The following is a 22353-nucleotide window of genomic DNA, read 5'->3' on the forward strand; positions in this document are numbered from 1 at the left end:
GCTTTCCCCAGAGTGAGTGCCTTGTGGAGAGAAATCTCCCTCTGTAGGTCCTGGTCGGCGCCATCTTGCTCCGCATGACCTCCGACAGGGCTGAAGTAGGTTGTCAGTTTGTGGGGTCCCCGCTGCAAGTTTTCTCTTCCCCGTTGTGCTGAGGTCCGAAAGCTCTCTCCTCACACGGCCATCTTCTCCTGCTGCTGGCTCCGCCCTCCGTGGCAATCTTCTTATAGCCTAGGCCATCTTTATGTAGAGAAACAATTCTTTTTTTCAGATCCTCAGAAAGTTATTTGCCATGAGGTGCATATTTAACTTCCCGTGACCAGTATGAGAGAGTGAGAGCGACAACATCAAATTGAACACACCTGCTTTCCATTTGCACCTGAGACCTCCTAACACTAACGAGTCCCATAACACTGGGGAGGGAAAATGGCTAGTTGGACACAATTTGAACATGTGGAGTGTACAAACTTTTGTTGCCAGCTGTTTAGACATTAATGGCTGTTGAGTTATTTAAGGGGACAGCAAATTTACACTGTTATACAAGCTGTACACTCACTACTTTACATTGTAGCAAAGTCATGTCCAGTCACAGGCTGGGGAAAATGACCACGCTGTGTTCCTTAAAGTGTTGGTTCACCTTTACCAAATGGCCTGTGCAGATAAGGGGCGACTAGATAAAAACAAACTGTGCAGCTTTGACTAAAGTTGAATAATGCCAGTGCTTTAGGTGTGGGCCATTTATGTACTTCATGAAGCCTCCCCTGAAAACTCCCAGGATGATGCTAGAAGGTTGCTAAGGGAGGCTTGGCTATTACTGTTCATTTACACCATCTCAGGAGTGAGTTCTCAAACGCTACTATATGAGGGGAGGGAAAGTGCATGTTAGGAGGTTGGAATCTGAGAAAGGGCTCACTTCTGTGATGGTGCCAATGAACCATAATAGCTTGGCCTCTCTTAGCAACATCCTGGGAGATTTCAGGTCTGGCTTCATGTGGTATATACCTATAGCATGGGCATTAATAAATTTTGGTCAAAGCTGCACAACTTATCTGCATGAGTTAAGTTTTTTGGTAAAGGTGAACTATTTCTTTTAGTCAGTAGAGAAATGGAAAGTTAAAAGCCTGACTGGTACTATCTGATGGGGATGGGCAGAAATACAAACCTTTTTTTAAAGTAAAACCGCTCCTATATATGTAATTCAACTGTGTTTGTGCTTTGCCTGGAGTTTAGTTTTAAAGATACATTTAAAAATTCATTGTTTTTTTTGTTTTCATTTAGCCCAATTGGTTTAGGCCAGTTTAATAGAACTGCAGTAATGTGCTTGTTTCCACTGTATGTGCAATTCTGAAGTCTGAAAAGAATTTTGAAACTGACTTTGCTTCCTTAACGCATGTTCACAGTGCCACCTGCTGGTCTTTTTATAAATAATAAATGTGTAGTTTCCAACATACAGTGGGTACGGAAAGTATTCAGACCCCCTTAAATTTTTCACTCTGTTATATTGCAGCCATTTGCTAAAATCATTTAAGTTCATTCTTCTTCCTCATGAATGTACACATAGCACCCCATACTGACAGAAAAACACAGAATTGTTGACATTGTTGCAGATTTTAAAAAGAAAAACTGAAATATCACATGGTCCTAAGTATTCAGACCCTTTGCTGTGACACTCATATATTTAACTCAGGTGCTTTCCATTTCTTCTGATCATCCTTGAGATGGTTCTACACCTTCATTTGAGTCCAGCTATGTTTGATTATACTGATTGGACTTGATTAGGAAAGCCACACACCTGTCTATATAAGACCTTCCAGATCACAGTGCATGTCAGAGCAAATGAGAATCATGAGGTCAAAGGAACTGCCTGAATAGCTCAGAGACAGAATTGTGGCAAGGCACAGATCTGGCCAAGGTTACAAAAAGATTTCTGCTGCACTTAAGGTTCCTAAGAGCACAGTGGCCTCCATAATCCTCAAATGGAAGACGTTTGGGACGACCAGAACCCTTCCTAGAGCTGGCCGTCCGGCCAAACTGAGCTATCGGGGGAGAAGAGCCTTGGTGAGAGAGGTAAAGAAGAACCCAAAGATCACTGTGACTGAGCTCCAGAGATGCAGTCAGGAGATGGGAGAAAGTTGTAGAAAGTCAACCATCACTGCAGCCCTCCACCAGTCGGGGCTTTATGGCAGAGTGGCCCGACGGAAGCCTCTCCTCAGTGTAAGACACATGAAAGCCTGCATGGAGTTTGCTAAAAAACACCTGAAGGACTCCAAGATGGTGAGAAATAAGATTCTCTGGTCTGATGAGACCAAAATAGAACTTTTTGGCCTTAATTCTAAGCGGTATGTGTGGAGAAAACCAGGCACTGCTCATCACCTGTCCAATACAGTCCCAACAGTGAAGCATGGTGGTGGCAGCATCATGCTGTGGGGGTGTTTTTCAGCTGCAGGGACAGGACGACTGGTTGCAATCGAGGGAAAGATGAATGCGGCCAAGTACAGGGATATCCTGGACAAAAACCTTCTCCAGAGTGCTCTGGACCTCAGACTGGGCCGAAGGTTTACCTTCCAACAAGACAATGACCCTAAGCACACAGCTAAAATAATGAAGGAGTGGCTTCACAACAACTCAGTGACTGTTCTTGAATGGCCCAGCCAGAGCCCTGACTTAAACCCAATTGAGCATCTCTGGAGAGACCTAAAAATGGCTGTCCACCAACGTTTACCATCCAACCTGACAGAACTGGAGAGGATCTGCAAGGAGGAATGGCAGAGGATCCCCAAATCCAGGTGTGAAAGACTTGTTCCATCTTTCCCAAAAAGACTCCTGGCTGTATTAGATCAAAAGGGGGCTTCTACTAAATACTGAGCAAAGGGTCTGAATACTTAGAACCATGTGATATTTCAGTTTTTTTCTTTTTTAATAAATCTGCAACAATGTCAACAATTCTGTGTTTTTCTGTCAGTATGGGGTGCTATGTGTACATTCATGAGGAAGAAGAATGAACCTAAATGATTTTAGCAAATGGCTGCAATATAACAAAGAGTGAAAAATTTAAGGGGGTCTGAATACTTTCCGTACCCACTGTATGTAGGCCAACCTTTTGATTTCTAATCTTTTAGAAAACTTTTAGTAGTCTATATTATTAGAAACCAAAGAAAAAAAAATTCAGCAACGAAAGTGGAGGAGGTAGATTTTAGCAATTAGAGCAGTTGCTAAATCTAACTTTTAAAAGGTTAGATTGTATTTGGAAAGTAAAAATAAAAATCAAAGGCCCCTTTCACATAGGGTGGATTCCCTTTTAAATAGCAGGGGATCATCCCCCAGTTTTCTTGCTGTTTGGAGCAGAGTGGACAGATGACACATGACTCTGCAGAGTGGACACGGACAGAGCTCCCTCTGCTGTATTGGCGGGAGTAAATGAACTCCGCTGTCTGTTTACACCCGACTACCTCTTATTTGCCCCGCCTAAACTATAGAGCACAGAGTCCCCTTCTGTTTAAGTGGATCTGATCTGACTCAGAGGTGGGTGGGTGTAAACAGACACAAGTCTGTTTACACCTACCTGTCTATAGGAATGAATGGACCTTCTGACCAAGTCCGTCTGAAAAACTGGCAAGCAGACCTGATTGGAATGCCTGTGTGAAAGGGGCCTAATTATTCACAATAGACACATCATTCACTTTTGTTCCAATGTTCTTTAATTTTTATTTTTTTTTGTTCAAGTGGAGTTCCGGCCCCAGGACAGTCAGGGCTAGTACTTTTCATAATCTATAGCCTCTGAACTGTCCCAAGTCGCACTTAACTTTTATAAGAAATACTTACCTTGAAAATTTCTTGTCCAGCGCTGCCATCTCATGTGTGGGCAGCTGAAGCCAGGGCGTCCTCTTCGTCCCAAAATGCCCTGCACCGGCCCTGCTCGTCAGTTCCGCTGCAGGCGCATCATTCCTGCACTGCTTCTGGGCATGCCCAGAAGCTGTTTAGCAGGGAATGACGCGCCTACACCGGAACTGATGAGCGGGGCCGGTGCAGGCGCATTGATTCCTGGGAGCGATGACGTTCAGCTCCCAGGAGTAAACGCAAGCAGAAAGTGACGGCGTGGGCCGCGGCTGCAGAGGAAGGAAGTAGAAGGAAGGTAAGTATACTTTCTTCAAAAACAAGGTAAATAAATAAAAAAAAAAAAGCTATCCATTTCTTTTGCAGGTGAATGTCGGCAAGCGGATGGCCCAAAGTCGTTTTTGAGGCCGGAACTCTGCTTTAATAGGAAGTAGTGATCTGTTTTTCATTGCCCATATCGATATTTTGGCCAATGCATATCGGTATTTGCCGATATGGGCCGATATTTTCATACAAAATAAAAAAATCTTTTTATTTTTTTTTTATTTTTTATTTGACAGGTACTCTTGTGGAGGGATCTGGGGTCTTAACGACCGGCCCAAATCCCTCCTCTGCACTTGAAAGCATTCAAAACGCCAAGTTTGGCTGTTTTGAATGCTGTAATTTTTTTTAATCTGGCGCCAGACAGTACCAGGAAGTGATGTCACTCATGAAATCACTTCCGGGTTTTTGCATGGAGACCCAAACAGAGCCGAATGTGGCTTTGATCGGGTCTTCGGCAGCCATACAGGCTGGTTGCCCGGGTCTCCTGGTGGGACGGGAGACCAGGGCAAGCCGCGGGAGGGGGGGGCGGACCGTCCCCTCCCGCTCCTTGTAATAACAGCAGAGTGGGACGCAGGTACCAGGGTGATGCCTCTAGCTGCAAGCATCACTCCGGTACAAGCACTTTCCCGAAATATCGGCAATATCTGTCACCTTGGTGGCCGATTCCGATATATCGGGGAAAGTGCATATCGGCCCTCGATATATCGACTTTGCCAGTAATCGGTCGATCTCTAATAAGAGGGTCCACCTTTGTGTGTTCCAACTCCTCCTGTTACACTCTATTTGTAAATTAAGGGAAAAAAAAGGAATAGGAAGGGTGCAACTTGCCATACCTTGGAATCCATATGCAAAGACCAATAGAGTCCCTTAGGAAAAAATAAAAAAAACACCTGTTAATTGACTAACTGTTCAGTATCTACAGTACCTAAACTTGTAATTCTGATGTAGATAGATTGAATTATTTAAAACCAAGTGTCAGGACAAGTCTGATAATTGGAGGAGAGCAGGCTGAGATCACAGCCTAACTAGAGAACTGACCACCCTGTGCTCTCTTGCTTAGTGTGGTCAGTTTTTTTAATTAGGAAAGCAGAGGGACTGACAGGAACCCCAGGGATTTCACATAAAGCAAGCAATACAAAGAGAATTACATTACATTACAAAAAAACACAGTAATAAACAATTTAATAAAAAATCATTTACATGGCCATTAAGTAGCAGGTGTGTTTTAAATATTTTTTGGAGGATAAGGTTATTATTTTGTGTCACTTTAAACTCATTCAAAATTACATGGACATTTCTAATAAGATAAACAAGTATTTTGTATACTTGCTGAAAATGCTCTTAGCCTGAAAAATGAATGCAGACATTACGTCAAAGGACCGGTAGGCTGCAAAATATAACATGTTTGTTTCTGGTTTAGATACACTTTAAATACTAAGTCTACCTTTTGCAGAAAAAGTATAAATGCAGCCACAGGAAAGAAATGTGCATTTTTTTGCATATGAGTTTGCAAAGCATTGCAGACTCATTTAGCGGATCATTGCACAGGCTGCTGCATATTCTTCCACCAGCTCTGTCTGTATCAAGGTACAGCCCTGCTAAAGGGACAGAGGCTGCAGGGGAAAGAACCCCACGATCCTGTAAGGAAGGGGACAGTTTAGTTTGGCTTGGCACCATGTTACATTGTAAATATGGGAATAATATAGTATAGAAGCACTTTATTCTCCATCAGGGGCAATACAAGTTAGAAGGATCAGCAGGATACTTTTTAGAGCTGCATCATAGCAGCAGCATGTGTATGGCTGCAGCTTCAAAAGAATGGTTGCGGGGGCAGTAAAACCTTTTACCATCCCTGGAAAGCTATGGTAAGCCACTACAGGGGTTCAAACTGGGGGGATTGGTTTAAAGTTGCCACTGCCTGATCCAGTAGGTCCGTACAGAGATAGTAAGATAAGACACTGGAGAAGAGTTTGACTTAGGAGTCCAAAGTAGGTTGCTTAAGTAGACCAAGCGGAGAATAGAAAATTCCCTCAGAGCCCAATGGGCCTGCGATCAAGGACTCATTTTTTTTAAAAAGATCCTTTTTTAACTATATTGTTAAGGTATAGTGTAGCATGTCATGAATTTATACATGCAGACTTTTAAAGTTACTGAAAGTTTTGGTAACTTAATGTAGATGTACAGGTCTAATTCACAAAACTTACAGCCCACAGTAAAAATACTTTATTTTGAGAAACATTGCTAAAAAATAGTGTCTTAGGCTTGTGTTAAAGCTTTGTTAAATGTGTCTAATATAGTCGTTGTCTTTCTTTTATAGGTGGTGGAAGCTGCTAATGCCACTTCAAATGACTGTAGTTCAAATGTGACAGTGGTATTGAAGGAGAGTATGGACTCCAGACTTTACATTCTTTCCTTCCTGCCATTCCTCATACTTTTAGTCTTCATCAAGAACCTGCGCTATTTGTCTTTCTTCTCGCTGCTTGCAAATGTGGCCATGTTGGGGAGTGTCGTCATGATCTATCAATATATTGGAAGGGTGAGTGGCTATTGATAACAAATCTAAAAACATGAATAAAATAATGGGGAAACTAGGTTTTGTCCAATCAGATTCCTACTTTGTTGTAACCTCGCAAAATCAGATTTTCTGGCAGCACCCCTGTTTTCTTTCCTTCCTGCTTTTATTGATTTGGCCACTTGAGTAAGTACAGTCTCTTATTTACATGTTTCAGCAACCTTTTTCATGTTTCAATTGGGGACTTTCAGATGTTTTAATTAAACATATTTTAATTAACCTTTTTTTGCAATAAGGTCATACTTTCCACCTTCATGAATGTGAAAAAAATGCTAGCCATTTAGTCATTTAGATCTGTATCCTTCTGTGCTCCAAAACCCTGAAAAAAAACCAAAAAATGTTTTTTGTGCTGGACTGGTTTAAAGCCATTTAATTTTATTGGTGCTCTTCTGCCGTTCTTTTCCAGTGGGTAAAAAGTGCATTAAAACTGTTCCCCATTAAATCCTGTGTACTGCTTCACACTGCAGGTGTGCTGCACTTTGAAAAGTCCTGCATGCTGCATCTTTGGTGCAGTCTTTTAAAAGCAAACCAAAAAGGCACATAAAAAGGCATCTTCCATTGTAGATAAATGAGAACTAATCAAATGCGCACCAGTGTGAAAGTGACCTAAGTCCTTTTTTTTTTAATTTTCTGTTTTATGAGTCTTTAAAGAATGTTATTTAGCTCAGTCTTTCCTGATTCTAGGATATTCCAGACCCCTCCCATCTTTCCTACGCTGCCAGTTGGAAAACATACCCCCTCTTCTTTGGAACTGCTATCTTTGCCTTTGAAGGCATTGGAGTGGTAAGTGGCTGTTATTCTATTATTTTTTTGCAATAGCTGCTATGTTAAATTAAATTATTTTGATATTGAAACGTTAAAGCAGAACTAAATTGCTCATCAATTAACTCCCCCCCCAGCACTCTTCCACGCCACCATGTTTAAAAAACACGCTGGAAGAGACCAGAACAGCATCTGTGCATATGCGGCAGGTTTGCACATGTGCACAAATGCTGTAGACTTCTGGCGGATGAGCAGTATTATATTTATTATTATACAGGGTTTATATAGTGCCAACAGTTTATGCAGCGCTTTACAATATTAAAGGGTTACAATACAATAAAATGCAAGAGTAATAAGAGTGCCCTGCTCAAAATTGATGGTTGCATTACTGATTTTGATGGAAAAGTCATGGAGGGGGGGGCATGGGCGTGGGAGAATATAGTATAGTTCCCAAAAAGGGCACTGTATTGTAATGTATATTGGAATGAAAAACTTTCACTATTTCATTCACTTCTTAATGGAATTGGTCTAAAGACAATGCATCAACATACCAGATGAAAAAAACTTTGTCTATAAATCGACACCATACTTGTAAGGTGAGTATGTAGTGAGTAGGGAGACCAGGAAAATGTTGTTGCAAAACCCCTAGACCAGTGGTCTCTAAACTGCGGCCCGGGGCTGGATGCAGCCCTTTGCTTGCTTTTACCTGACCCTTGGGGCACTTTTCCTGCCTCTGTTGCAATACACTATTCCTCCCACTGACACCAACAAATTGGCATAATTCCTGCTACCAACAATAATGGGATATTACTACTTCCACTTACACCAATGATGAGACACTATTCCTCCCATTGATACCAAAATTGGGTTTTATTCCTCCCACTGATACCAACAATGAGGCACTATTCCTCCCACTGACACCAAAAATGGAGCACTGTTTCTCCCTCTGATGTCAGTTCAATTTCTACTCCCAATGGCCACAGTCTGGCCCCCGTAAAGTCTGAAGGACAGTAAACTGGCCCTCTGTTTAAGAAAGTTTGGAGACCCCTGTCCTAGACGTTTTATTTTTCTATTGTTCAATCTTTTATCGTTTTTAAAGAAAGCTAGTACTGTATTTGCATAAACGTATCCAGAAAATAATTGTACACATGCGAAGCAGGGCAAAATTGTAATAGAGAGTTTCTATCTTTCTACAAATTAGCTTGGATACAAATCAGTAAAACCTTGGATTGCGAGCATAATTTGTTCCGGAAACGCGCTTGTAATCCAAAGTACTCGTATATCAAAGCGAATTTCCCAAAAAGAGATAATGGAAACTCAGATAATTTGTTCCACAACCATTTATTCATAAGTCCCTCAGTTTATAGTTCATATAAAAAGATTGCAATGTGATAGGTTGTGTAACCATAAAATGTCCATCCACAAACGGCAGCCTCCACAAGGGGATTAGAAGCAAAATCCAGCAGGAGCTACAGAGTATAAAAGAGAAGAGAGCACCTCTATGTGTAGCAGTATGGTTCCATTTAATGAGGGTACAACATTTAGCAACTCACATGGTTGATGGTACAACATTTAGCAACTCACATGGTTGATGATTTAAATAGGCACATGGAAGTATGAAGGCATCTGGGGTAAAGCTGTCCACATAGACCATCCTCCGCACTGCCAACTCTCACTGCTGTCAGTCTACAATTGTGACTGGGAAGACTGCCCTGCAGTTGAGTGATCTGAAAGCAATGCTTGAAGCACTCGTGGAGCGCAGCGTGGAAGGGATAACGTCGATGGCGGTGCAGAGGATGGTCTATGTGGACAGCTTTACTCCGGATACCTGCATACTTAGATGTGCCTGTTTAATCGTCAACCATGTGAGTTGCTAAATGTTGTACCTACATTAAATGTCACCATATAGCTACACTTTGAGGCGCCTCTCTTCTCTTTTATACTCAGGTGTGACGTGACGCTACTGACGCTGTGTATCAAGACATCGCTTGTTTATCAAGTCAAAATTTATTTAAAAAAAATGTGCTGGTCTTGCAAAACACTCTCAGACCACGTTACTCTCAATCCAAGGTTTTACTGTAATACACTTCCAGGTATTATACCATAACATAGTTATAATAGTTTACATGAAAGCTAGCAAGAAAAGAGTGAGAGAGGGCAACAGGTGATAGGGAGGTCAGAAAAATACTGTGGCAAGAAAATGTATCTGAACCCCATTTGAATTAACTGGTTTTCTTCAGTAATTTACTATACAAATGAGATCTGATCCTCATTTAAAGTGGTTAAGCCACTACTATAAAATAATCAAATCCCCTTTGTAATAGAATACTAAGTGCTCCTGTACCTGTCTTATAGAAAAAATATGCGATCTGTGCCTATATGAGAGCATCTCCCAGCAGTCGGCTGATCCCTCAGCTCTCTTGTCTGCCCTCTGACAGCTCCAGTGCACAGGCCCGAGCACTGCAGCTGACATCAGCCGGTAAGAGAGGAGAGAGAGCCAAGCGGTCACGTGATCGCGGGGAGCCGCTGTGATATAGGTACAGATCACATATTTTTTCTATAAGACAGGCATGGGAGCACTTGGTGTGATAATACAGAGGGGATTTGATTATTTTAAATATGAGAGCAGCAGGAGTGGAGGAGGACACAGGTGACAGACAACAGGGCTGCGGTTGAGAGAGGCACGTACACTGACCACGGTGTCGGGCTCAGCACCCATGATATACCGTGGTCAGTGTACAGAGGGAAGGGTAGAAACTGGCAGGATCAGCCAGGGTAACAAACGCTTTAAGGTATAGCAAAAAAAAAACACAATATGTTCAAGCTGATAACACACAAACAATTCAAATTTCTCGTGTATTTATTGAACACACCCATTAAACATTTACAATGCTGGAGAAAAAATAAGTGAACCCTTGGAGTTAATGGCTAAAGCGCTGCGTAAACTGTTGGCGCTATATAAATCCTGTATAATAATAATAGCTGGTTGCTCCTTTTGGCAACAGTGACTTCAAGCAATAGCTTTCAGTAGCTCAGATCAGACTTGCACAGGAGGAATTTTTGACCATTCATCTTCACAAAACTGCTTCAGCTCAGACACATTTGTAGGATGTTTAATGTAAATGGCTCTCTTGAGGTCATTCCATAACATCTCTACAGGGTTAAGGTTTGGGCTCTTACTGGGCCACTCCAAAAGTTGCATTTTCTTTTACTGAAGCCAGTCTGTGGTAGATTTATACCTTAATGCTTGGGGTCATTGTCCTTCTGCATCACCCAACTTCTACAAAGCTTCAGCTGGTGGACAGCCACCCTGATATTATCCTGTAGGATATTTTGGTAAACTTGGGAATTAATTTTCCCCTTGATGTCAAGTGGTCCAGGCCCTGAGGCAGCGAAGCTAATGATGTCCCCCCCCCCCCCCACTATTCTTCACAGTAAGGATGATGTTTTGATTTTGATAAGCTGTGCCCTTTTTGCACCATACGTACTGTACATAGTATTTTTCATGAACAATTTAACTTTTGTTTAATCAGTCCACAAAACATCTTGCCAGTAGCATTGCGATTTGCCAAGGTGGTGTTTGGCAAACTTCAGATGTGCTGCAATGTTTTTTTTTTTTTTTTTTTTTTTTTGTTTTGGAGAGCAGCAGCTTCCTCTGTGGTGTTCTGCCATGGACACTCTGCCTGATCAAAGACTTATATATGGTAGACTCATCAACAGAGATGTTTGCCAGTTCCAGTGATGTCTTTAAGCCTTTAGTTGTTACTGGTGGGTTCTTCTTTACTTCCCTGAGGATTCTGCTTTGTGCCTTGAGTCATTTTTGCTGGGTGCCCAATTCTAAAAGCCACAGTACTAAACTGTCTCCATTTTATAGACCATTTGTCTAATTATTGACTTGATGCCTAAACACTTTGCGATTATTTTGGACCCCTTTCCATTCTTATGATCATACAGTTAGGTCCATATATATTTGGACACAGGCACAATTTTCATACTTTTGGCTCTGTATGCCACCAGTATAAAATTAAAACAAAACCATCTAAATTAATTTGAAATGCAGACTTTCAGTTGAATTCAAGGGGTTGAAGGGGCCTTCAGCAAGTGAAATGCATGCTCAATTGGGTTGAGATCAGGTGATTGACTCGGCCATTGCAGATTATTCCTCTGTACTGTGAAGCGCCGTCCAATCAACTTTGCTGCACTTGGCTGAATCTGTGCTGACAGTATATCTCTAGACACTGTATAATTCATCCGGCTTGTTCTATCTTCGGTCACATCATCAATAAACACCAGTGAGCCAGTGCCATTGGAGCCATGCATGCCCATGCCATCACACTGCCACCACCAGGTTTTACAGATGACAATGTGTGCTTTTATTCATGAGCTGTGCCATTCCTTCTCCACAATTTTTTTCTTCCCGTCATTCTGGTACAGATTAATCTTAATTTCGTCCGTCCAAAGAATGCTTTTCCAGAACTTGTCTGGCTTTTTAGTATTATCTGGCTTTCATATTCTTCAGGCTTATTTTGCACCTTGGGGTGAACCCTCCTCTGTATTTTCTCTCGTGAAGTCTTCTCTTGATTGTAGACTTTGACAATGATATGCCCTCCTCCTGGAGCGTGTCCTTCACTTGTCTGGATGTTGTGAATGGGTTTTTCTTTACCATAGAGAGGATCCTGCGATCACCCACCACTGTTGTCCTTCGTGGACATCCAGGCCTTTTTATGTCGCTGAGCTCACCAGTGCATTCTTCTTTTCTCAGAATGTACGTTTTTGAAGCCTTACAATGGCCTGTTTCACTTGCATGGACAGCTCCTTTGAACGCATGATGTAGGATCACAGTAATAGATTCCAAATGCAAATACCACACTTAGAATCAACTTCAGACCTTTTACCTGCTTAATTGATAAAGAAGTTACGAAGGAGCAGCCCACACCTGGCCATGAAACCGCTTTTGATTCATTTGTCTAATTACTTTTGGTCCCTTGAAAAAGGGGATGGCTATTCTTAAGAGCTGTTATTCCTAAACGCTTCACTCGATTTGGATGTACATTTCACAAGAGAGTGTACACTTTCAGCCCGTATCAATTATATAACTATAGCTTGAATATGTTTTGGTAAATAACCTGAAAAAACTAAAATTGAGCCTGTGTCCAAATATATATGGACCTAACTGTATGTCTTCATAGAGCTCTTATTTGTGAGGCATGGTTCATATCATCTGATGCTTCTTATAAATAGCAATTTTTAAATGTTTTAATGTCTTTTATCAAGTAGTTCTAAACCACACCTAAAAAATAATTTCATCAATTGGATTTCAGGTGTGCAAACTACGGACACCAATTTGCTTTTGTTGAAGTAATTAAGCCTGGTACACACGGACCAAATGTCAGATGGTCCGACAGAAGACGGCTGTTTGGCTGGCTTCTGTCAAAGTGTCATGACAGAAAAAGGTCTGCCGACCGACACCCAATCAGCGGTCTCAGCCAATGGAAGAGAGCGCTGACTGGAGTGTTCTGGCGGGGACAAACTAGCACAGCAGGAAAAAAATAAAAAAAGGAATGAAAAACAACTAGTAGTGTATAAGGCTTTAGTCTATGGCTTTACTTTTTCTTTTTCTCCAACACTGAATATTTAGTGGGTGTTAAAGACACTAAGAAATTAGGATGGTTTGTCTGTTATTAGCTTAAGCACCTTGTGCTTGTCTAATGTGACTTGGATGAGATTCAGATCACATTCTATGGCAAATAACTGCAGCAAATTGAAAGGAGTTCACATACTTGTTTCACTGTAAGAGAAGGTTAAATGGAGGCATGAGGGGAATGGAGGTAGATGAAGGGATTACAGCCATATCCACAGATCAATTTTAGCAAAGGCAGTCAGAGTTCCAGGAGATGGTGGTCAAAATTTAGTGAAAGAAAACGGGTAACCATGGAACCCAGACCACGTGAAATTTGTTGCATCCAGGATTTAACTTCTGAAGTAGAGAGGCTATCCGTTAGCCAAGCTTTCACTATTGTCTGTTTTGTGGTGGTCAGGACATGGGTCATAAGAGTAAACTGATGTTTGGCAATGTCATCTGGTCTGCAATTAAGCAAACCCTCATGTGGTTTCATGGAGAAGGGTTTCTGTAGAAGAATTCTCAGAATGTTGTATACATTCGACCACTGGGTATGTACCACTGGACAAGTCCACCAAATATGCCCATGTCTGAACAGCCCAGGAAACAGGATGGCAAATAGGCTTCATATGAAATAGCCGAACTGCCCAATTTGGTCCCATTCATCTAGCTGCATAGCCAAATCTTGTTCTCACTTAACTATGTAGTTCAAGGGCTCTGGGGTGAATTTGGAGAAAAGGGTTATAAAAGAGCGAGATCAGTCCTAGCGAGTGTGGATAGTTTTTGCATTTGGGAAGTAAAATGTCCAATAGAAAGTACAAGGCATCTCTCGAAGTGTACTTTTAATGTATCACAAAAATATAGAGAAAGTATGGGTTTTAGGGCCCAATTGAAACAGGAAAACCAAGAGACCATTTTAATAAAAAATTGAACATTTTATTTATATCATATAAAAATATAGTGTGTAATACATGAGGGATTACTGAACACCAAGAAACAAATCCCCCATCTATTCACCAAAATCAATTAAAAAACCACAGCACAGAAATATACCCCTAATAGGGGCTAATACATGCTTCAAGCTGATGTTGGTGCGAGAAGTCTCTGTTGTTATACGGTTTGAAGGTCCCAATGAGCCAACGCGCTTCGCATCGGGCTTCATCAGGGCCAAAGAGACCGAGCAATACCGATATTTCTTGCTGTATATCGTGTTATTTATGGGCAGAACATCTAGACTCCTGTGTTCATAAATATCTTGTGAGCACCAAAATGGTACACCAGACCAATCTGAGATTACTGATCCTTAGGTTTATGTAGGTTCCCCATATGTTGTAAGGTGGTCTTTATACCCCTCTTTCTGGATGTATCCTCATAGTCCTTTCACTCAGTCAGCACAAACGCTGCATCCTCCTTGAATTAATATCAAAAGCATAACTTTCTAGCCAAGTCTTTGGATTTTCCACTTCAATGGATTCGCCTTCCCAAGCGACGTCATTCAATACTATAACGTGCTCTAATGTAGTCTGAAGAAACACATGGAGACGGGATGTATCAGGGTCTCTTAATGCATGTGGCTCCTCATTATTTCCAAAGGTCTCGGTCTATGATCCGGGGGCACCATCCCATCCCATAATGATGGGGGACATGCATTAAGAGACCCTGATACATCCCGTCTCCATGTGTTTCTTCAGACTACATTAGAGCACGTTATAGTATTGAATGACGTCGCTTGGGAAGGCTAATCCATTGAAGTGGAAAATCCAAAGACTTGGCTAGAAAGTTATGCTTTTGATATATATTCAAGGAGGATGCAGCGTTTGTGCTGACTGAGTCAAATGACTATGAGGATACGTCCAGATAGAGGGGTATAAAGACCACCTTACAACATATGGGGAACCTACATAAACCTAAGGATCAGTAATCTCAGATTGGTCTGGTGTACCATTTTGGTGCTCACAAGATATTTATGAACACAGGAGTCTAGATGTTCTGCCCATAAATAATACGATATACAGCAAGAAATATTGGTATTGCTTGGTCTCTTTGGCCCTGACGAAGCCCGATGCGAAACGCGTTGGCTCATTGGGACCTTCAAATCGTATAACAACAGAGACTTCTCGCACCAACATCAGCTTGAAGCATGTATTAGCCCCTATTAGGGGTATATTTCTGTGCTGTGGTTTTTTAATTGATTTTGGTGAATAGATGGGGGATTTGTTTCTTGGTGTTCAGTAATCCCTCATGTATTACACACTATATTTTTATATGATATAAATAAAATGTTCAATTTTTTATTAAAATGGTCTCTTGGTTTTCCTGTTTCAATTGGGCCCTAAAACCCATACTTTCTCTCTATTTTTGTGATATATATACAGGTCCTTCTCAAAAAATTTGCATATTGTGATAAAGTTCATTATTTTCTGTAATGTACTGATAAACATTAGACTTTCATATATTTTAGATTCATTACACACAACTGAAGTAGTGCAAGCCTTTTATTGTTTTAATATTGATGATTTTGGCATACAGCTCATGAAAACCCAAAATTCCTATCTCAAAAAATTAGCATATTTCATCCGACCAATAAAAGAAAAGTGTTTTTAATACAAAAAAAGTCAACCTTCAAATAATTATGTTCAGTTATGCACTCAATACTTGGTCGGGAATCCTTTTGCAGAAATGACTGCTTCAATGCGGCGTGGCATGGAGGCAATCAGCCTGTGGCACTGCTGAGGTGTTATGGAGGCCCAGGATGCTTCGATAGCGGCCTTGAGCTCATCCAGAGTGTTGGGTCTTGCGTCTCTCAACTTTCTCTTCACAACATCCCACAGATTCTCTATGGGGTTCAGGTCAGGAGAGTTGGCAGGCCAATTGAGCACAGTAATACCATGGTCAGTAAACCATTTACCAGTGGTTTTGGCACTGTGAGCAGGTGCCAGGTCGTGCTGAAAAATGAAATCTTCATCTCCATAAAGCTTTTCAGCAGATGGAAGCATGAAGTGCTCCAAAATCTCCTGATAGCTAGCGGCATTGACCCTGCCCTTGATAAAACACAGTGGACCAACACCAGCAGCTGATATGGCACCCCAGACCATCACTGACTGTGGGTACTTGACACTGGACTTCAGGCATTTTGGCATTTCCCTCTCTCCAGTCTTCCTCCAGACTCTGGCACCTTGATTTCCGAATGACATGCAAAATTTGCTTTCATCCGAAAAAAGTACTTTGGACCACTGAGCAACAGTCCAGTGCTGCTTCTCTGTAGCCCAGGTCAGGCGCTTCTGCCTCTGTTTCTGGTTCAAATGCGGCACCTGTAGCCCATTTCCTGCACACGCCTGTACACGGTGGCTCTAGATGTTTCTACTCCAGACTCAGTCCACTGCTTCCGCAGGTCCCCCAAGGTCTGGAATCGGTCCTTCTCCACAATCTTCCTCAGGGTCCGGTCACCTCTTCTCGTTGTGCAGCGTTTTCTGCCACACTTTTTCCTTCCCACAGACTTCCCACTGAGGTGCCTTGATACAGCACTCTGGGAACAGCCTATTCGTTCAGAAATGTCTTTCTGTGCCTTACCCTCTTGCTTGAGGGTGTCAATGATGGCCTTCTGGACAGCAGTCAGGTCTGCAGTCTTACCCATGATTGCGGTTTTGAGTAATGAAACAGGCTGAGAGTTTTTAAAAGCCTCAGGAATCTTTTGCAGGTGTTTAGAGTTAATTAGTTGATTCAGATGATTAGGTTAATAGCTTGTTTAGAGAACCTTTTTATGATATGCTAATTTTTTTGAGATAGGAATTTTGGGTTTTTCATGAGCTGTATGCCAAAATCATCAATATTAAAACAATAAAAGGCTTGCACTACTTCAGTTGTGTGTAATGAATCTAAAATATATGAAAGTCTAATGTTTATCAGTACATTACAGAAAATAATGAACTTTATCACAATATGCTAATTTTTTGAGAAGGACCTGTATACCCTTTTTGGGTCTTGGGCCAATTTCACGGTGAATTTCTAGATGTACTTTTAATGAAACCTAATTTCTCTTGCGTTCATCGAAGGACACAGCGCTCCATTAATCATATCAACTGGGTTATATTGTCTCCAGGAGTAGAACAAGGAGAACAAAAAACACCTGGCTACACCCACGTGCCGCCCTCTGCTCTAGGTAATCAGTTTTAATCTATCTAGTCAGGAGTAAGGACCTAGGCTCCTGGCTGGGATCGCTGGTTCTAGCAATTTTTTTTCTCCTTGTTTTTTCTCTCAGGAGATCTACAATCACCTGCCGGGCTAAGCGGCAGGCTGGATAATCTAGATCCAGTGGTCCCCCCAGCCCAGCCAGCGAGTGCGTGCAGACCAGAGCTACGTGCTAGGTTGGCCGCGAGATAGCCTCACGGATAAAGGCTGGCCAGCAACATAAAGGTGTTGCACGGTCACATATGACCGGGCTTGGGGTCTGAGTCGCTACGGTCCCTTGGCCGTCAGCTCCCCTACTTCGATGGTGAGGATTCGGTCTGGAGCGTTACCTGCACCATGGACAGGTAAGTACAGTCCCCCCTCTACCCTTTTGGTGTTTTTTTGGGATGAACTCGGGTAACCTATAGGGATGGTCCTTCCTTCCATCCTTAAATCCCTCAGTGAGCTGGGCTTCCCCCTACTCCCTCTCCCATCCTTAAATCCCTCAGTGAGTTGGGCTTCCCCCTACTCCCTCTCCCATCCTTAAATCCCTCAGTGAGCTGGGCTTCCCCCTACTCCCTTTCCCCCCTGCCTGGACCTGGAGTCTGGTGGGGGTCCCAGGGCAGAGAATACAGCAGAGACCCCTGGGGTCTCCCCCGCTTTCCCCACTCTGTCCTGGGATAGTGTGTGTCCTGACCTGGTAGTCTGGAGGGGTCCCAGTGTAGGAGACTCCTAGGTGAATGCCCTACTGTTTGCAGTGTGGGTGTAGTGCAGGGGGGTCCCAGTGCAGAGACCGGTGAAAAGTGCGCAGCATAGTCTCCCTAAAGTGTGTCCTACCTTCGGGGGGGGAGGGGGGTAGAAGGTGCAGCATTGCAGAGGGCACAGGGAATATCCTGGCAGCATGCTTCAGCGTTTGTAGCTGATGGTGGCCATTTTCCCTTAGTCTGGCTTGTCTCTGGTTGGCGGCCATGTTTGTGTAGCCCGATGTCACAGGGGCCATTTTCCCTTAGTCCGGGAGATGCTGGAGATGACCGAAGCCTCGTGGGGATGTCGAAGCTCCTCCTCTTCCTCAGTTTCTTCTTCCTGTGCCCGGGACATATGAACAGGGTGGCATCCATGATGATGCTGGGTTTTAATTCTTGGCGCTCCTCCGGTGGGCAGGGTGAGTCCTTGGGGGTCCCTGTTATATCTCTCTCTCTACTGATAGGAACCCTGAGCCTTGAGGGGATCATTTAGTGGTGCCAAAAGATTGTTTTTGTACTGCAAGGGCTTCCTTTCCTTATGGAGCCTCAGGGTCACCTCTCCCCCTACTGACCCCCTCATTGAGGTGGCAGGTCCCTCGGAAACCCCAGCTTCCCATGGTTGCACTGATGGCGGTCCTGCAGTCCTTAGTGTCCTGGGTGATAGTGGCATGTGGACAAAGGCCCAGGAGGAAGCGCCCCCGCCTTCCCCCTGCTCAGTCTGTTTCATCTGATTCTGAGCCTGATGCCGCAGTGGATGCGGCACGTCCAGGGGGACTTAATATCACACCCCCTGATCAGTTCGATAGCGAGGATGATTCCTCCACGGTTGCAGCAGCGAATGAAAAAGCGCTGGTAGACACACTTATCACTGCAGTGCGTGAGACTTTAAAAATGGAGGATATGGCTGATGTAGCCACAGTCGTAGCTGTGTCGTTTGGTCTGCATAAGTCACCTCGTACTCCAAAAGTGTTTCCTTACGTGCCTTATTTTGACAGGTTTTATGTAAGGAATGGGAACAACCAAAATTACCCTTTTGGTCCCCAAACATTTTTCTGTACGTTACCCTTTTGGGGAGTCACTTTAAATAAAAGTGGACTAGTTCACCAGTGGTGGACTCTCCTGTTTTCAGGTTGAATAAAGCAACCATGATCCCAATACAGGAATCTCCATCCTTTAAGGACCCAGGCTGACAGGAAAGTGAAGGCTGTGGCACGCAGCATGTTTACTTTGGCTGGTTTGGCATTGCGGCCAGTCTTTGCCTCAGGCCTGGTGTCTCAGACCCTAACTGAATGGGCCAAGCTTTTGCACCAGGGCCTGGGGGGGTGAGCAGGTCCCTGCTGCTTATGTTGATTTAGCAGACCAGTTGGTCCATGGGCTGCATTTTTTGTGATGCTGCTTTGGATACAGCTTCTGTGGTGTCCAAACTTTCAGTTTCAGCATGATTAGGCGCGTGCTGTGGCTTAAGAATTGGCCTGCAGACCAAGCCTCCAAGAAAGCTCTCATTGATCTGCCCTTCAAGGCGATTGCCTGTTTGGGGCTACCTTGGATGACATGGGAGGGGGGGGGAAGAGTACCTTCCTGCCACAATCCAGAAAAGGGAAGGAACCTTGTTGCAGACAGGGGCTCTCCTACTCTGTAGAAAAATATTTTGGGCTTCTGGGACTGAGAATAAGGGAACTGGATCTTTCAAATCTTCCCCAGGAGTTTCCAAGCAACCTTGGTCTGGTAAGCCTAGAGCTAGCTTCTCTGGACCTGCAGACAAGACCCCTTCAGCATGAAGGTCTGCCCTCACCCATTATTGGGGTGGGGGTACATCTTCGCTGGTTTCCAGCCCCTTGGACTTCTTTAGTTAGCATCAGGGAGATCCACAAAATGTTTATTTTGGGGGTACCCAGAAAGGGGGGCAAAGTTTGTTTCAGGTTTTTTAGGTCCGGAGTCTCCTTTTGTGGATTTAATTCCTGCAAAGGTTTAGGTAATGTCCGAATTACCTAAGGCCCTATCCCTGTCCAGGGAATTGAATTACCTAGGTCTGATTTTTAATTCTGACCAGGGTGATCCTTCCTCTGGACTAACTTCAGGAACCACAGGCCGTGATTCACAGACTGCTGCCTCAAAGATAGTTCTCTCTCCCGATTTGCATACAGGTTGTGAGTCTGGTGGTATCCACCTTCAAGACAGTTCTGTTTGCACAATCCTACATGCAGCTCCTTTTGCAGGTTCGGCTCCACAGGAGGATACCGAAGTTTGTAGCGAGATCACGGGTTCCTCTGGCAGAGGCCACAAGCCTCCAAGGGCCAAGGTAAGGCCAGTATCCTCCTCACTTTAGGCTTCTTCCGCTTTTCCTGTGAGGAATCAAGAGCAAGGATCTTCCAATCATCCTGGTGGCCATAAAAGTCCCTTGGGGGCTTCCTTTCGGGGGGATCTGTTGTCCCAAGGGCTAATCTACCATCCTGCTTTACAGTCACTGGTTTTAATGGCTTAGCTATTGAAAGCCAGGTACTGAGGTATAGAGGTTTATCTGCATCAGGGATCCCTACTATGGTGAAGGCAAGGAAGTCCTGTTCCAGCAAGATATACCATTGTACATGGAAAGCATACATTTCCTGGTGTGAGTCGATTGGTGCTCATCCTTGATCTTTTTCTGTGGCTCGGATCTTTTTTTTTTCTTCAATGGGGCATTGTTCAGAAGTTGGTCTTGAGTACCATCAAGGGCCAGGTGTTTGCCTTGGCAATCTTCTTTCAGTGACCCCTTGCCACGCACTCTTTAATTCGTACCTTCATTCAGGAGGTTCGACATGTGGCTTCACCAGTACTGTCTCTTTTGCCGCCATGGGATTTCAATTTAGTGTTTTTGGTTCACCAGAAACCTCCATTTGAGAATATTCTGGAAATTCCCTTGTCTACGTTATCCCAGAAAGTGACATTCTTGGTGGCTATTACCTCGGCCCGCATAGTATCTAAATTGGCGGCATTATCATGTTGCAGTCCCTGTTTGGTGGTCAATAGGAATAAAGATGTTCTTCATCCCTGATAATCATTCCTGCCCAAAGTTGTCTCTGACTTCCATTTGAATGAGTTCATTGTGTTGTCTCCCTTGTGTCCCAAGCCAGCTCATCCTAAGGAATTTGGGTGCATCTGGCAGCTACTGAGTCCTTTTGGAGGTCAGACTCGCTTTTTGTGGTTACAAACAGAACAAGAAAAGGACTGGCCGCTTCTTCGGCTACCATCTCCAGATGGCTGAGACAGACGGTGTCTCAGGCCTTTTCCATTAAAGGTCTGGTTCCACCTTTCCCCTTCACGGCGCATTCTACTCAGGCGCTGAGTGCTTCTTGGGCTTTGGATCATCAGGCATCAATATCGCAAGTTTTCAAGCGGCCACTTGGTCATCGGTGCATACCTTCACAAATTTCTATAAGGTAGATATTTTGGCAAATGTGGATGCTTTTTTTGGCCGCAAAGTTTTTTTCAGGCTGCTGTTTAAGAGGGGCTGTTCCCTCTTGAAGGGTGTTTTTCTTTAAACTTTTATTTTTTCAGTCCAGGCTCATGTGACCTGGTTAATGGCACTTATGTTTAGCCTTGGGTTATTTTCCCCACCCCTCATTTTCCTTTTGGCACTGCTTTTGGACCTACCAATAGTTATGATTTATGGAGCACTGTGTCCATCGATGAACAAAAGAGAAAACAGGATTTTTGTACTTTTGCTTTCAGAAGTCACCTAATTAGTAATTAGAGTCCACCTGTGTGTAATTTTAATCTCAGTTTAAATAGACAGTTCAGGGGCAAAGTTGTGGAGAAGCTTAAAGCAAGGTTAGGTTATAAAAAAAATATCCAGAGCTTTAAACCTCTCACGAAGCACTGTTCAATCCATCAACTGAAAATGAAAAGAGTATGGCACAACTGCAAACCTACCAAGACCTGGCCTTCCACCTAAACTGACAGGCCAGGCAAGGAGACCATTTATCAGAGAATGAAGGGGATGAACCTATGCGCTACCAGTAGGTATAAGAAGCAAATAGCCAGAGAGATGCGTGCAGTGGAACACCAGAAATAAGCAGCTAATTCAGTAGTGTCACCACATACCACAGTAATATAAGAATAGAGAGACTCAGCGCTCAATTTCTTGGGAATGGTGGACCACCCAATAAAGGATCAATAAATATGTAAAAACATGTAATAAAAGATGATGATGCAGCAATATAATCAAAGAACAATAAATATACTTGGTGAAGTTGATAAAAATGAAGTGATCAGTGAACGATCATACATAAATTAATAATGAATAAAAAAGGTTATAAAAAGTGAACCATAACTAAGGTAAAGTGATGAGTGCTGAG

General features: G+C 43.1%; 1 protein-coding gene across 1 annotated transcript in view; it reads left to right on the forward strand.

Moving 5' to 3' along the window:
• Window positions 1-22353, forward strand: part of LOC309552115 (proton-coupled amino acid transporter 1-like) — a 156971-nt gene that overhangs the window by 70474 nt on the left and 64144 nt on the right. Inside the window, exons 7-8 of the mRNA XM_082252919.1 lie at window positions 6473-6691; window positions 7412-7510. Coding sequence (XP_082109045.1) covers window positions 6473-6691; window positions 7412-7510 — 318 coding nt within the window. The remainder of the gene's footprint in view (window positions 1-6472; window positions 6692-7411; window positions 7511-22353) is intronic.

The sequence above is a fragment of the Pelophylax lessonae genome (assembly GCF_965119305.1).
Source record: "Pelophylax lessonae genome assembly, chromosome: 4".
Lineage (NCBI taxonomy): Eukaryota > Metazoa > Chordata > Amphibia > Anura > Ranidae > Pelophylax > Pelophylax lessonae.